Here is a 16,598-nt window from a genome sequence, read left to right as displayed (position 1 = left end):
ATGCATCATACCTCATTCCTGACCCCACATCTCTTCCTCCAGTACCTCGTTTCTGAGTCTATGTCAGCACGTCCAGTACCTTGTCTCTGAGTCCACGTTTGCACTTCCAGTACCTCGTTCCTGAGTCTACGTCAGCACATCCAGTACTTTGTCTCTGAGTCCACGTTTGCACTCCCAGCACCCGTGCCTGAGTCTACGTCTGTACTTCCAGTACCTGTGCCTGAGTCTACGTCTGCACTTCCAGTACCTCGTTTCTGAGTCTCGTCTGCATCCATGTTCCAGTCTTCGCTGCCCTGGCCTCCATCCGGCCTGCCGCTTCGTGCCGTACCCTGCGGCAAGTCTGAAAGGGCTGGGAACGGTCGGAGGACTGTTCACAAGACCAACATAGCGTTGTTGGGTCTTCCAAAGTGTGCAGGCCCGGAGGAGGGCCTGTCTCCAGTCATCTCTCCAGCCTTGCTTCCATCCAGCCCATGCTCGGGCATGCCACGCCTCCCGCGGCACCTCTTCAGACTCTCTGACGTCGAGCTGCGGCCCAAGGGCACACACATCTCCCAGGAGTGGGATCGCTCTCCTAGCACTCCCCAACATCTTAAATCTGCTATCTTATTATTTATTGACTTTTACCAAGAAATGAATTGAAGCTGTAAATATTATTCAGTCGTCTAATTAATTATCAGTAAAAAAGTTGGAAACCACCGTTCTTCTCATCTGTGTTTATTGGATGCAGGGACAGTGTTAATTATCAGTGCTGGTACAGAAGACTGAGAAAGGGCAGGTCTTGCAAAAAGCAGGGTATAAGAATATTTACAGAGGATTCATCCCCACAATTGGAATCCTGAGACCCAGAGAGTAAAGCAGCGCTATCTGGTGGGTGAAGGAGAGACAGAGACATTGAAGAAGGGTTGTGCAGAAAATGTCTTGTCTCTTTTCTTTTTCTTATGTGCCCCGAGGTGCAAGAAAAAGGATCCATCTTGCCAAGGGGGTTACAAATGTAAAACACAATGAAAAATCCTTAGCTTGATGGTAACATATATATTAATTAAAAAAAAAACATCAACAAAGTTACAATGTGCAGGACTGTATTCCAATAAGTAAATGTTCATATAATAAAGCTTGTAGTAGGAACATTGTAACAGAGCCCATAACAGGTTTCCTGTCACTCATTGCCTTTCTATAGCTCCAGAATTCTAAGCATTGCTCTCACCTTTTTCAATAAACATTTCTTTCGCAATTAGAAAGGTTACTAGTACTTATCTCACGTATAAAGCTGGAGAAGCTGAAACAGTTCAAATATCCATATGCCACAAATATAATATTCAGAAAGAAGTGCAGCACTCGCAGTGTTTCGTAGCCTTCAGCAGGGGCAATCTAACCCGTTGTAGCATACACAAACTTCTGCAAAAAGACATGAACCACAATTATTCTCAGTAATCAACAACAGCAGAACATTTAGCATTGCCTGCATTGCATTGCCTACTTCAAAGATACATAAAATAGCTGCAGCTTACTCAGACTTATGCAGGGGGATATAAAACACAAAAATTCACAGCTCTCCATGACAGCATTTCATTTCATGCTCTCTTGCATATCCAATGCACAATAAGATGCCATATTTAAGTCTCTCTTCAAAGCAGGAAATACATCAATCATCATGCAAGCATCTCTCTCATCCAATAGTAAGAGTTGTTTAGGCAAAAAAAAAACACCCAATCACTGTTGTTATACACAATAATCAAATACTCATCTGCATACAAATCACACTAAACTGTAACCAGCATGATATAACATTAAATCAATGTAAGCCAGTCAATTGTCTCATTTATTTATTTTAAAATGTTTATATACCACTTTTATAGCGTACATCAGTCAAAACGGTTTACAAATTAAATAACATACATAATTAAAATAACATAACACACAATACATTATAAAACATATAAAAACAAAGGAAAAATCAGTGTTATAGTATACAAACACAGTGCCATGGGGTCTAAGCTGGTAAACGCAGGAAATGATTTGTGCTAATTAAGCGCTGAGGAAAAGCGTGGAGGAATTTATAATGTAGAAATAAGTGAGTTGAAAGCTACTAAAAATAAATTTGTCTTTAGGGTTTTTTTTATAAATTCTTTATGGGATGATATCTGCTTTAGATAATCTGGGATGGAGTTCCATATTGAAGGGACAGCAACTGAGAATGCACGTCTTCTAATGATGTTGAACCTGGCTAGACGAACAGTTGGAACTTCTAACAGGTTTTTATGTAAAGATCGTAAATATCTGCTAGGCTGATAAATGTGAAGCTGAGAGCATAACCACGTCTCATCCATCCCATGGGGTTATACTGAGTCCAATAAGAAGATCCATTGTTCTTTCATCCTTAATGCAGACTGTATATCCCCTCCATGCAATGAGGGTGCTACTGAATCTATGACGCTACAACGAAGTTGCTCAAATGAGTGCCGATGGGATAAACAATGTTTATCCTATCTATAATTATTATCACTTCTTCCTGCCTCATAATGATGTATTTTAGTACTTCACCCTAATATCCTTCTCCCTGGTGAAGACCATTGCAAAGAAATCATTCAGCGTACCTGCTATAGCCTTATCATCTTTGATAACCCTTTAAGTTTTTGGTCATCCAGACAGCTGAATGCGTGAAAAAGCTTTTATTATTTCTCACCTCCTGGGCGAACCTCTTCTCAAAATCCCTTTGGGCCTGGCTTATCAGTGTTTTACATCTATTCTGAAATGGCTTGGGCTATTTTCATCACTTGGGTTCCTTTTCTAATTTTTAAAGGACTTTTCCTTTGCTCTAATAGCTTTGTTCTCCTCGCTATGTAGCCATACTTGTAAGTGCTTGGTCCTTTTCCTCCCATTTTTATAAATACGATACACTTCAACTGCGCTTGCAATATGAATTTTTTTTTAAATTATCCCATGACTTAAAATCCTTTTAGATTCTTTCTAATCAGCTTCCTCATTCTTTCGTAATCCCCCTTCTTGAAACTCAGGTCAACCACTGCAGTTTTGTACTGGATATATTTTTTTCTGGTATGTATAATCAGATTCAATCATGTGGACACAAATGCCCAGCGGTTCCACTACTGTTACCCCCTGCACAGAGACCGGCGTTCCACTGAGGACCACGTCTAGGGCAGCACTTCGTCTCCTGTACCAATTGCTCCAAGAAGCAGTAATTACTTATCGTTATCTAGGAATTTCACCTGTCGTGTGTGTGTGTGTGTGTGTGTTGTGTGTGACCAAAGGGGGCATTCACCCAATCCACGGTAGGGTCATTTTAAACTACATTATAGGGAAAAGCCGACAGTTTCTTGGGAGAGCATTGTTTGGAGCCTGTGCCTACAGGTCTCCGACCTCTTCCTCAGCATTTAGTTTCTTTCATCCTCTACACTGATTTATGTACCACTGGAATGATGGTTTTTTTGGTGCTTTGAACAAAGGCGTGATATGGAAAAGCCAATTAAGATTACCAAATTTGGCAGAATGTCCCAGTAATGTGGGATCTGCTCATGAGAAGGACAGGCAGAGTACAAGCAGGAGTAATAAGCACTGAAGTAAATGACAAGTCAGGTTACCCCCGAATACTCAGAAACAGAGAGGTACGGGTATTTAATTTTGGGAATGCATTCTATCATCGCTAGCTTGCCCGGTTTTCACCACAGCACCTTCGGTCTGGTTCTCTGCCAGTAATTAAACTTGATTGACGTAAGGTAAGAAGCACTGGTCTCTCTGAGAAGCCCTTGAGGAGAGCAGACTTCAGAAAAACAAGCAGCTGCCAGCTGCCTGATTAGAAAGCTCCCTGGGCAGAGTGCTGCCACACCGAGCTTCCAGACAGAGGAAACAAGCCCTGGGCTGCTGCCATGCCCGTCTGTGAGCGAGGGAATTGCAACATTGGGGAGGGCCAGGTGTCCCAAAAGCAAACGTTTACTAATCATTGGCTTCTAAAGAAGCCAAGATTACTTGGGGAAGGCGGGGGTTAAACTGCGTGAAATTGATTAGTGTGCATGTGCGTATTGTTGATATCAAGCAGTCATAAAAGTTATTGGCATCCCTAGAGGACTAGTCATTTTCCACTAATAATCCCATGTACACTGAAGGGGCCACTTAGAGTATTGTAATAAAGGATGAGGAAAGGAATTTTCTCGTAACACACACAAGTGCAGATGCGAGTGAATTGAAAATGGTTACCCTCTGGTACCTGTAATTACTGTAACACCCCCTTCATCAGGAGTCACCTTTGGCAGCTGCAGGTTTGGGAAAAAGACCTCTCTGCAGCCTTGGAACCAGATAAAAAAAACAGCGTTAACACCAGTTAGGGACCAGCAAACTCTTCGAGGCCCTAGGGGAGTCTTAAAGTACTCAAAGAAAGAATTCCAGGTCCAAACCAAAAATCGTGTTCCAAAACAGACTGAGAATTTATTTAAAGTCCAGAAGAGGGGAAAACAAAGTCCAAGCAGAGTGGAATAACAGCAGAAAATTTACTTCAGTAGCACAGGCAGACAGCTCTATACTTCCAAATCTTCCACAACAGCTCAGATGTTACTTGCAATTTCTCTTTGTTTCACACATTATCCTCTGGTCAGGATTTTCCCAGTCCAACCCCCAGCAAGATCCTTTACGCCTCAGAATCACTGATACTGCACTGGAGTCTCCTCTCTTCACACACCTTTGTCCCAAGCCGTGGGCTCTCCAGGCTACTAAGGAATTTTCTTTCCCCTTTGTGAACCTTCATGGGAATCTTTTCCTCCTCAGCTCTTCTTCCATAAACAGGAACACTTCTCACTATCCCACTTACAGGCCGATACAGTACAGTGTGCTCCGACGGAGCGCACTGTTAACCTGCCACTGGAAGCGCGTTTTCCCTTACCCCTTATTCAGTAAGGGGCCGAAAATGCGCGTCCAACCCGCCGAACCTAATAGGGCCCTCAACATGCAAATGCATGTTGAGGGCCCTATTAGGTATTCCCACGCGATTCAGAAAACAAAATGTGCAGCCAAGCCGCACATTTTGCTTTCAGAAATTAGCGCCTACCCAAAGGTAGGCGCTAATTTCTTTGGGCACCGGGAAAGTGCAAAGAAAACCAGTAAAAACTGCTTTTCTGTGCACCCTCCGACTTAATATCATGGTGATATTAAGTCGGAGGTCCCGAAGGGTAAAAAAAGTAAAAAAAAATAAAAATTTGAAGTCGGCCCGCAGCTGTCAGGTCGAAAACCAGATGCTCAATTTTGCCGGCATCCGGTTTCCAAGTCCATGGCTGTCAGCGGGCTTGAGAACCGATGCCGGCAAAATTGAGCATCAGCTGTCAAACCCGCTGACAGCCGCTGCTCCGGGCCAAAAGGAGGCCTGTTTCTACCGCCGGGCCTCGATTAAATACTGAATTGCGCACACAAGCATTCGCCCACTCTCTTGCAGACTTTACTGAATCAGCCCGTAAGGCTGCAGGTCTCAGCCTCAGTGCCATAGGCCTCTTGACTCATGGTGGTCTCAGCCCTCTGCTTCTCCAGCAGCTCCAGGTCACTCTTTCAATCCATAACTTCTGGCCAGCTCCTCTGTGCTTGGTAAGAGAGGATAAGGTATCACCTGGAGGGCAGATGGTAGCTATAGGATCACTTCCTGCCACACTATGGTGAGGGTCTCCTTCCAGGTGATCTTGCTGCTCCAAAGCGCAGGGGGGTGTATTCATTTAAAACAAATAAGGAATCCAAACAGAAAAAGGCCTTTTCCATTTGTTTCATTTTAAATGAAACAAATCCATAGTGGTGCTGAAAATCCCCCAAATTTTCAGGTTATTCATTTCGTTTAATTGTGCACAATCTTTCTGAATAGTTCATACTTTTTGCAAATAGTGCACCTTATTTCTGAATAGTTCATATAGGGGTAGATTTTATAAATGTACGCGCGGGCGTACTTTTGTTCGTGCACCAGGCGCGAACAAAAGTACACTGGATTTTATAAGATACGCGCTGCCTGTTCCCTCTGAGGAGCGGCCTCGGAGGGAACAGGCAGCCCTACCTAACCCACCCCCCCGGCCCTATCTAAACCCCCCCTACCTTTGTTGGCAGATTTACGCCTGCGGAAAGCAGGCGTAAATCTGCGCACGCCAGCGGAGAGCTGGCGCACCATCACCCAACCCGGGGGCTTGTCCGGAGGCCTCGACCACGCCCCCGGGCCAGCGCCACGCCCCTGGGCCCGCCCCTGAAAACCTGCGTCACTCGCGGAACGCCCCCGACACGCCCCTCCATGCAAGCCCTGGGACTTATGCGCGTCCCGGGGCTTGCGTGCGCCGCCGAGCCTATGCAAAATAGGCTCGGCGCACGCAGGGGAGGTTTGGGGTAGGTTTTCGGGGGGTGCGCGCGTATCGTACACGCGTACCCCTTTGAAAATCTACCCCACTGTGTGTACTATTTGTAAATAGTGCATGCTATTTCCTGTAATGAGTAAAACCCCAAATCTCACCCCAACAAAGCATAATTCTACCAGAACCATCTTCTCCACGAAATAAAATGAACCGGACTGACACTTGTTTCTGTGAGCACTCCAGAAAGCAGAACAGGGACTGCCAGACTGGACTTAGGGCTGCTGTACTATGTCCCTGAAGATCTTCTCTATATACCTCTCTGTCTGTCTCAGCTCCTTCAGGTCTGCCACACTGGCCTCTAGAAATAGGACTTGTTCTCTGAAAGCCAGGTGCTCTTTGCACTGCGTGCCCACATACTCTTACAGATGAATAATCATGTTTCTGAAATCTGGTGCAAAAGAGTGGATAGCCTGAATCTGGCTGCTGGACCTCTGTCTACCTCATACAGTTCACATCTCTTGCTCACCTGCAAAAGCCTGCTCTCCGCAGCTCCTCACTACCTCTCCCTCTCTGATCTCTCCCCACACTCCTCCCTATCCCCATCTCCTCTACTGCCAATTCCTGACTCCTTACTCTCCATCTAGCTGCACCATGTGCTTGGAAATGTCTTCCTGAGTTGGTATGTCATGCTACCTCTCTTGCCTTATTCAAATCGAGTCTAAAAACCCATCTTTTAACTCTTAACCCCAGATTATCCCTCTTGATTTTAACCATTTACTTTTTAAATGAAATTCCTAAAGTCTCCTTTGCCCTGCATGTTTGTCATGATTAGATTATATGCTCAGCAGAGCAGGGACTGTCTTTTATATGTTGTGTATAGTGCGGTGTATGCTGAGCAGTGCTTTAGAAGGGATAAGTAGTAGTAGTAGTAGTGCCTGTTGTGCACTGCTGCTGAGGTATCAGGCCTGCCTGGTTTTGCTTTTACCATTTAAACAACGATATCCTTCAAATGTGGTTCTTTGCTTTGATAATAGCTATGCTGAGGGAGGGGGAAATGGTTATACATCAGAATTTTCTCCATGCATAGGAAATATGGGCACAAACATGTGGCTTTCTGAATTTCATGAGAACTCTGCCTGTCACGTGCAAGCCGCTCCTAATCAAACCCTGGAACCCGTCCAGGCAACATCTGAGTGGCCGTTCAGCATTGCTGAGGGCTGCAGAGAATTTGCAAAGGAAATCTGTCATCGCAAGAACCCGTTCACACAAACCATGACCGTAGTACTGTTCAGCCAGAGTTCTGAGCAGGCTTGACCGACATCTCGGAATTAACCCACCGAAAATGTCTGAAAATGTTTCTGAAGGGAAAGAAGGAGAGGAAGGGAGAGAGAAAAAAAAATGAAATAAGGGCACAGGCGTGCTCAAAGAGGCACAGTTTTACTGCACCATCCGTTTTTTTGTTTTTTGGTTTTTTTTGCATTTTTGTCTGTTTCTATAGATCTGCACCGTAAATGCTTTGTAAATGGCAAGGAAGTAATGAGCATGACTTTTTAGCTTGGGTTGCAGAGCCTTCATTAATTGCTGCAGGTAAAACGGTCGGGTCGGCTGCACGGCGCAGTGGAACTGGAAACGGGATTCAGCGGCTGGACCTGTAATCAATAGGGCATTTCCCACAGAGACCAGCGGCTACCGCAACGAATTGCATTCCCTGCCGTGTTTAATTGCCTGAACTTTAACTTCTCCACAAAGATGCTGCTTGGACAATGCATTCTCTGGCACCCTCTCTGGTGGTCTCTTTTTTTTTTTTGTTAAAGCTGGCTGCGCTTCGCTAATAGAATCCCTTTCTTCTACCCCCACTGGGGGTTTGCCTGTTCTCTTACACTCGGGGCAAAGGGGATCCGAGCACGGGTCAAAAACCAGTCTCGGGCTCGTGGAAATGCCGCTGCCGCCACGCTCTGAGATGGACATTGGCGCCGGATGCCAATGTGTTTTCAGGGGACTGCAGCTACAGTCTGATGGGGGGAAAAGGCAACAGAGTTCCTGAAAGTCGGTATAAAACCGGGCCCCCGTTCAGGCGTTTCTCCCTTGCTTTTCTTTCTGGTCATTGAAAGCACCTGCTTTTTGCTGCCGCCGCCACCACAGCCCTTCTGGGCAGTTGATAACCGCTGCGGCGATTAATGCTTCAAGACGTAATCAGCATTGCACAGACACACAGACGTAACAGGGCCTTGCTCACGTTAGTCGGCGTACAAAATTAGCGAATCTGGGAACTTTCCTTTCGAGGGTAATTTCATAACTATGTGCATTCAGGGGACATAATGTAGTAATATATTTAGGGACTGGACCAAAATACGCACAAAACAAAATGAATTCCAGAAAAAGACTCCCCCCTCCCCCACCCCCAAAAATGAACTGGAACATACATGTTGCCCCTGCACATCTCTTAACAGTGTTTTGGGCAGGTTTAATAAAAAGCCAGGGAAGTGGTACTAAGTGGGGTTTATAGTTATGGCTACAATGTAGTGGCAAGACAAGGACAAGAATCCATCAGCAAGTGCCAGATGTCATGCTAGCATCACAGTGGTTCCATTTGTGATGTTTGTTGCTTTCATAGGCTTATGAGGTTTGTAATTGTATTTCAGGGAGAAAAAGGAGAACCGGGAACATCAGGAGTAAAAGGAGATAAGGTAAGCTGTTTCCACTAGCAATTTGAAAGACCCCCAAAAGTGTTAGGCTAGGAGTGGCCAACTTTTGTCCGCAAAAGTCACAAATGTCTGATTTTTAGGATGAAAAGCGAGATTAGCAAAAGAAAAGGAAAACTGTTTCTTACCTGTTAATTTTCATTCCTGGACTATTACAGATCAGTCTAGATTCCTGGAGACAGAGAAGATTTAGGGCCACTGCTACTTAATCTAGTGTGCTGCCTGCATTACCCAAGCCAAGATGAGAATAACTATAACAATAATTGAGACACTCCATCCCCCTCAACGAGCAGAAGGAAGGCAGTGCTTCTATTGAAAATTTGTTCCAGCAGTACTAAGTAGAACATCATTCAACCAAACAAACCACTCTGTATCATTTACATACTGCCATGACAAGCGGGCTTTACTGAAAGGGTGGGGTTCTGGACTGATCTGTGGTATTCCAGGAATGAAAATTAGCAGGTAGGAACCAATTTTCCTTTCCTGTTCATACCCTAGATCAGTCCAGACTCCTAGGACGTACCCAAGCTCCCCTATTTTGGGTGGGAATGTGATAGCCTCACTCGCAATACATTCTTTCCAAAGCCCATGGAATCCAGATCTCAAGACATCCAATCGGTAATGTCTGGAGAAAGTGTGTAATGACTTCCAGGTAGCCAACCAACAGATTTCTTGTGGAGAAACCAGCTGACATAACACCCTCAGAACTAAATTAAGATTCCACGAGGAACACACCTTCCACACCAGAGGCCACAAGTGTTTTGACCCCTCGAAGAAAAATAATCACATCCAGATGTGAGGCCAGGGTCACTCCCTGCACCTTACCCTGAAGATAGCCTAAAGCTGCCACCTGCACCCTTCACTAGACCTTTTTGCAGAAAGGTCAAGATATGAGAAAATGTTGCCCGAGTAGGCTGCATGCCTTGTTCGATACACCAAGCCTCAAAAATCCTCCACACCCTAACAGTTACCATAGCAGAAAGGAAAGCAAAGCTAAGCCTACCACTCTCGTCTCTAACCAATTGATAGAACATGATGCTGTCTCCTTCGACTTTCGGCTTTGCATGGTCTTTCCCTCACACATCATTCCGTAACCAGATAGGCTGGTGTTGGTGGTCACTATCACCCAATCTGGGAAATGCAACTCCATCCCTCATTCCAGATTGACCCAACCAAGCTAACACAAAAGACAGGACCTAGACTCCCCCTGAGGGGAAGAGAAATTTGAAATTCCTCTGAATGGGTTCCAACGGGAAAGGAGTTCTCTATGAAGGGGACGCATATGCGTGAACGCTCAGGGAACTAGTTTTAGTATTGATGCCATAGAACCCAGGATCTGCAAATAATCCCAAACTCTGTGCACCTTGAGTCACAACAGGCGGCAAACCTGATTGTTGCGCCCGTCGGTCGCAGATGGCTGCGTCCTCTATTGCTCATCTTTTTTCTGCCTGATTCAGTTCCTTTTGGGAAGATGGCTGCCTCTGCCTCTCCACGCCGACCCCTCCAGCGTCCCTGGTCTGGCATGGGCGATTGCAATCGCCATCTTTCTCCCGGAGTCACCTAGGGCATGCAAGCAAGTATAGCCCCGTCCTTTACGTGCGTCATGGCGGGAACCTCGGAGGCATCCCCACCGCATGACGTCTCAAGCTCTGGTATTTAATCTCCATTCACGATTCCGAATATGACTTAGCAAGGAATCCTCCATGCTGATCTCTCTATGGTACCAGACGCTCCCACTGTGTGTACTCTCGCTCCAGGATGACTTAGGTACCCTCTCCACAGGGGCCTTGCCTCGCTCCTTTACACCCTTCGGGGTTATCTACTACCAACAAGGATGCCTAAGGTACCCACTCCTTGGGGGCCTTGCTTCGCTCCTATCTACCTTCTGGGGTTGCCTACCACCTACAAGGACACCTAAGGTACCCGCTCCTCGGGGGCCTTATTTCGTCCTGGACCTCCGCTCCTCGGGGGTTCTCTTCTACTACAGCTGCCAGCATCAGAGTGAGTACTACCGCTCCAGTTCTGTCTCTGCATTGTCTCACCTCTCTCTCCATAGATCCTCGGCCTACCCCGCACTGCGCACCACTACTGGATCTACTCTCATTGGCCTTTCCATCGTGGCTTGGGTTCTCGGCCTACCCCGCTTCGCGGACCACTACTGGACCTATCTCCCTCGCAGGACCTGGTGAGATTGTGAAGCTGCCTTCTCCACGCTGCAGCCCTCAGACAGAACATTGCCATCAGACATCTCCTCTGCTAGCTGGGATCATTACCCGTTCCTCGGGTTATCATCCACGTTGCAATATAATAAAAACTAACTTCTCTGTGTCCATCTCTGCTCGGGACCTAGCCTATTGCTGCAAGTCCCCGCAGGGCTCCACCCTGTGGGAGGTGCCATCTCTTGCAGCGACCAAGGACCAACTCTTCAATGTCCAAAGTACAACAGACTGCTAACTCCTTGGACCTGGCTCAGCTCGCAGCCTTGCAAGCCATTCCTAGCCTGGCCCAGCAGATTACAGAGCAACAGAAATCTCTGGAAAAACTAGCCGCTGCTTTCAACCAGTTGAACGCCCAACTGAATACACCGACAGTTCTAGAGAATGATTCTCCTCAAGTGGTTGCAGTCCACACCACTGTACTGCTTCCAGCTCCTATACGCTTCTCTGGTGATGCCCAGATATGCAGGGGTTTTATTAATCAGTGTTGTATGCACTTCTCGTTGCAACCGAACTACTTTCCCACTGCTGTTTCCAAGTCTACCTATATCCTATTGCTACTCAATGGAAGAGCCCTAGCTTGGGCTTCACCTCCCTGGGAACGCAGAGACCCTGTTTTAAATGATCTGACTGACTTTTTGAACCTGTTCAAATCGGTGTTTGATGATCCAGCACGTCAGACTATCGCAGGGTCTACTCTTCTTCACCTTTAACAAGGAAGTAAGCCTTTATCAGACTATGTTTTTGAATTCAAGACACTAGCATCTGAGCTCCATTGGGACTTGGGATGTCTCCATGCTATATTTTTAGAGGGCCTCAACTCCTGTATAAAAGACAAGCTAGTGGCTCGTGATTTACCAGACACCGTGGAATCTCTCATTGATTTGGCTGGGAGAGTCGATCGCAGGATACGTGATTGGACTCAAGAGGCAAAGTGTCAAAAGAAGCACTCTGTGGGAGGTAGTCGCCCTCGAGTCATGTACATAACTTCAGCCTAATCTTCTGTGCCCAGTGAAGAAGAAGAACCTATGCAGCTAGGACGCAGTCACCTGACCTCTAAAGAGAGATGTTTTCGCAGACACTCAGGTCTCTGTACTGTACTGCAGCCAATCTGGCTATGCTGTCCAGACCTGCCCTATCTGTCCGGGAAAAGGCCAGACCTAAGATCTGCTGGAGGACTCCTCCTAGGTCTAACTGCACCTTCTTCTACAATATCTCTTCCTGTTTCTCTCATCTCTGGGGGCCTTGAATTTTCTACACTCGCACTTGTGGACTCAGGTGCGGGAGGAAACTTTATGCTAAAGAGAATTGCAGACCATCTGTGAATTCCTACTACACCAATAGCTACCCCCTTACTGCTGTCTTCTATACATGGAGAACCTATTCCAGGGGAGGTCTTGCTTACCACTCAACCCATATGCCTTCGCATAGGGGCCCTACGCACCGAGAACATCTCCTTTCTGCTCTTTGAGGCCATTCACCCCATGGTACTCGGCCTACCAAGACTACAGAAATACATACCTCAGTTCATTTGGACCACCATGGAGCCTTCGGAGTGGGGCCCTGGCTGCCATGATCATTGTCTAGCCAAAGTTTCACCACTGCCCTGTATGACAACAACTCCCTCTCTACCTGGTCTACCACCGCAATATACATCCTTTCAGGACGTCTTCTCCAAGAAAGCGGCAGACGTATTACCTCTGCACAGGACCTTTGATTGTGTGATAAATCTCAAACCTAACTCAGAGCCTCCCAAGGGAATGGTATACCCCCTCTCAATAACAGAGATTGAGGCCATGTCGGCCTATATCCAGGAGAACCTGCAAAAAGGGTTTATTAGACCTTCTGAGTCCACGGCTAGCACAGGGTTCTTTTTTGTTGGGAAAAAGGACGGATCCCTTTGCCCTTGTATCGATTACAAAGATCTCAATGAAATCACCATCAAGGATCGCTACCCTCTACTGTTGATAACCGAGCTGTTCAACAGACTCCAGGGGGCCAAGGTGTTTACTAAGCTGGACTGAAAAGGGGCCTACAACTTGGTCCGAATCCGTCTTGGGGATGAATGGAAAAAGGCTTTTAATACCCGTGACGTACACTTTGAATACCTAGTCATGCTCTTTGGACTGTGCAATGCACCAGTGGTGTTTCAGAATATGATGAATGATATTCTGTGAGATTTAATGTACTAGTGCATGGTGGTATATTTAGATGACATCCTGATTTTCTCTCAGGACCTGCAGATACACCAGGCAGATGTGATAAAGGTATTACAAAGGCTACGTGACAATCGCCTATATGCAAAGCTCGAGAAGTGCGCTTTCCACCAGGAATCAGAGCCCTTTCTGGGGTACATCGTTTCCAAGAATGGCTTTCAGATGGACCCTCAAAAGATGAAAAGTATTCAAAAGTGGCTTCAACCCACTGGTCTAAAGGCATTGCGCCATTTTCTCAGCTTCACAAACTATTACCATACCTTCATCAAGCACTATTCCACCCTAACAGCATCACTCATGGCCATGACCAAAAAAGGGGCTGATCCATCTCGATGGTCTGCTGAGGCTGTAGCGGCCTTAACTCTCAAAGACACCTTGTCTTCATCATCCCAATTCTCAGCATCCTTTCATCGTCAAGGTTGACGCCTCCGACGTCGGTGTAGGAGCCGTACTAAGCTAATATAGCGATGCCAATGTCCTCTATCCCTGCTCTTTCTTCTCACGACTTTTCTCTCCCACCAAGAAGAATTATGGAATTCGAGATAAAGAATTGCTAGCTATAAAATTGGCCTTTAAGGAGTGGCGTCCATGGTTGGAAGGTGCGCATACCGGTGATAAAAATTTAGAATATCTACAACATGCCCAACGCCTTAACCACCAGCAAGCGAGGTGGTCATTGTTTTTCAACCGCTTTGACTTCCTACTAAAATACTATCCTGCGGAGAAGAAAGTCAGAGCAGATGCCCTTTCGTGCTCCTTAACTACGGTGGACATACCTGACTAACCTCGTCACATCATCAGTCCAGAGAAGGTGCTGTTAGAGGCACTCATGCCGTCCCCGCTGGGAAAACTGTGGTGATACTGGGAATGAGAAAGAAATTACTAAAATGGGTCCATGACTCCCATCTGGCCGGCCATCCCGGGCAAGGCCATACATTAGCCATGCTTCAACGTTTCTATTGATGGCCTACCATGAAGACAGATGTCCAAACCTACGTGGCCTCCTGCGCGAGACAAAAACCTCCTGCCTGACGTCCCATTTTCAGCATAGCTCTCTGCTTCAACGGCAGGGGAGAAAGTCTGATACTTCACTTTCAATGCATATCCAGCATAACTCTCTGCTTCAACGGCAGGGGGGATGAAGAAAAGTGGATCTATATACAGACAACAACCAACAAGGACTGAATTACATAGTCTGGGTAAACAAATAAGCATGGGTGTAGCTTACTTATTGCGGAGGTTACTACCCCTAACTAATTAAGCTAGATATTTCACTTAGATGCAGTTCCAACACTGCTTTCTACATTAATGGTGGGGGTGGAAGGGAAATAGAACCAAAGAGCCAAGAGTAACAGATAAGTATGAGAAAAAAAAAGTGCAAAACTTGCTGGGCAGACTGGATGGGCCGTTTGGACTTCTTCTGCCGACATTTCTATGTTTCTATGTCCCTGGGGTCTCCTCCAACCTCTGCCTGTGCCAGAGGAACCTTTGACACACATCACGACCGACTTCATGGTGGACTTACCCCCTTCTGCCGGAAACAATACAATCTGGGTGACCGTTGATCGATTCTCGAAAATGGCACATTTTATGGCCCTGCTACGATTACCATCCGCTGCTGAGTTGGCTAAATTATTCGTGAAGCACATCTTTTGCCTCCACAGCATGCCCAAACACATTTTGTCTGATAGAGGTGTCTAGTTTCCCGCAAACTTCTGGAGAGCTCTGTGTCGGACGTTCGACATCGCATTAGATCACCTGCAGTCCAATGACCAAATAGAACGAATGAATCGGACATTCAAACAATTCTTATGCTCTTATGTGAATACTAGTCAAAGTGACTGGGCAGAATTGCTCCCTTGGGCCAAATTCGCCCTAAATTCACATCCTGCTGCTGCCACGGGATCAACACCTTTTCAAGTGGTGTATGGCCACCAACCATTACCTCCGTTATCTCTGCCACTCTCCGTGATGTCTCCATCAGCTCAAGTCACCGCAATGGAATTGTAACAATTGTGGAAACAGACTAAGGATCTACTCCTCAAGGTGGGAGAAAGGGCCAAAAAGACTTACAATGCTCACCACAGGAAAGCACCTCAATTTTAGCCTGGGGATAAGGTATGGCTTAGTACAAAGTTCCTCCACTTAAAGCTGCCCTCTGCACGTTGTGCTCCGTGGTACGTCGGACCTTTTTCCGTCCTCCGACGCCTTGGGAATTTGACTTACAGTTTGAAGCTACCGCCATCCACGAAGATTCATAATGCCTTTCATGTGGCACTATTGAAACCTCTCATCTTGTCTGAATTTTCCAACAAAAGCCCCGGAACCAGCACCGCTTGATGCCGAAGAAGATATTGCGTATACCGTTGATAACATACTGGACGTACGCAAGAGAGGTAAGCGTTGGGAGTACCTTATCTCTTGGAAGGGATACGGACCAGAGGAGAACTCCTGGGAGCCCTTGGCTAATATCCTGGATAAAGACATGATACGTCGCTTTCATCAGTTTCATCCTTGTAAGCCGAAACCCCCTGGGGGGCCCTTGGAAGGGGGGGTGTTGTTGCGCCCGTCGGTCACCTTTTTTCTGCCTGATTCAGTTCCTTTCGGGAAGATGGCTGCCTCTGCTTCTCCATGCCGACCCCTCCGGTGTCCCCGGTCCGGCATGGGAGATTGCATTCATCATCTTTCTCCTGGAGTCACCTAGGGCACACGTGCGCACGCACAGCCCCGTCCTTTATGTGCATCATGGCGGGAACCTCGGGGGCGTTCCCACCAATGACATCACAAGTTCTGGTATTTAATCTCCATTCACGATTCCGAATACGAGTTAGCAAGGAATCCTCCATGCTGATCTCTCTACGGTATCAGACACTCCCGCTCTGTGTTCTCTCGCTCCAGGATGACTTAGGTACCCGCTCCATGGGTGAAAGAAGAGGACCTGATGTACAGGATCTGGGCTTGAACTGTGCCCTCAAGGCACGGGATCCATGCTAATGATGTACACGAGAGGCGCCTTGGCCCTGCCTAAGTTTGAGCACCTGAGGATGATTGCAATGAGCACCTGACATGCAAGATCCATACTGTCACTTTGAAAAAAAGCCTGCAGATAAAAAGTACACATGGACTTTGTCCCAATGTGGA

At 46.6% G+C, this 16,598-nt stretch overlaps 1 protein-coding gene across 1 annotated transcript in view; it reads left to right on the top strand.

Annotated features, from left to right (window-relative positions):
- The window catches only part of COL22A1 (collagen type XXII alpha 1 chain), a 791,008-nt gene that overhangs the window by 391,194 nt on the left and 383,216 nt on the right, over nt 1-16,598 (top strand). Inside the window, exon 12 of the mRNA XM_029592071.1 lies at nt 8,966-9,010. Coding sequence (XP_029447931.1) covers nt 8,966-9,010 — 45 coding nt within the window. The remainder of the gene's footprint in view (nt 1-8,965; nt 9,011-16,598) is intronic.

The sequence above is a fragment of the Rhinatrema bivittatum genome, chromosome 2 (genome assembly GCF_901001135.1).
Source record: "Rhinatrema bivittatum chromosome 2, aRhiBiv1.1, whole genome shotgun sequence".
Lineage (NCBI taxonomy): Eukaryota > Metazoa > Chordata > Amphibia > Gymnophiona > Rhinatrematidae > Rhinatrema > Rhinatrema bivittatum.
This window is presented reverse-complemented; position numbering and strand designations above follow the sequence as displayed.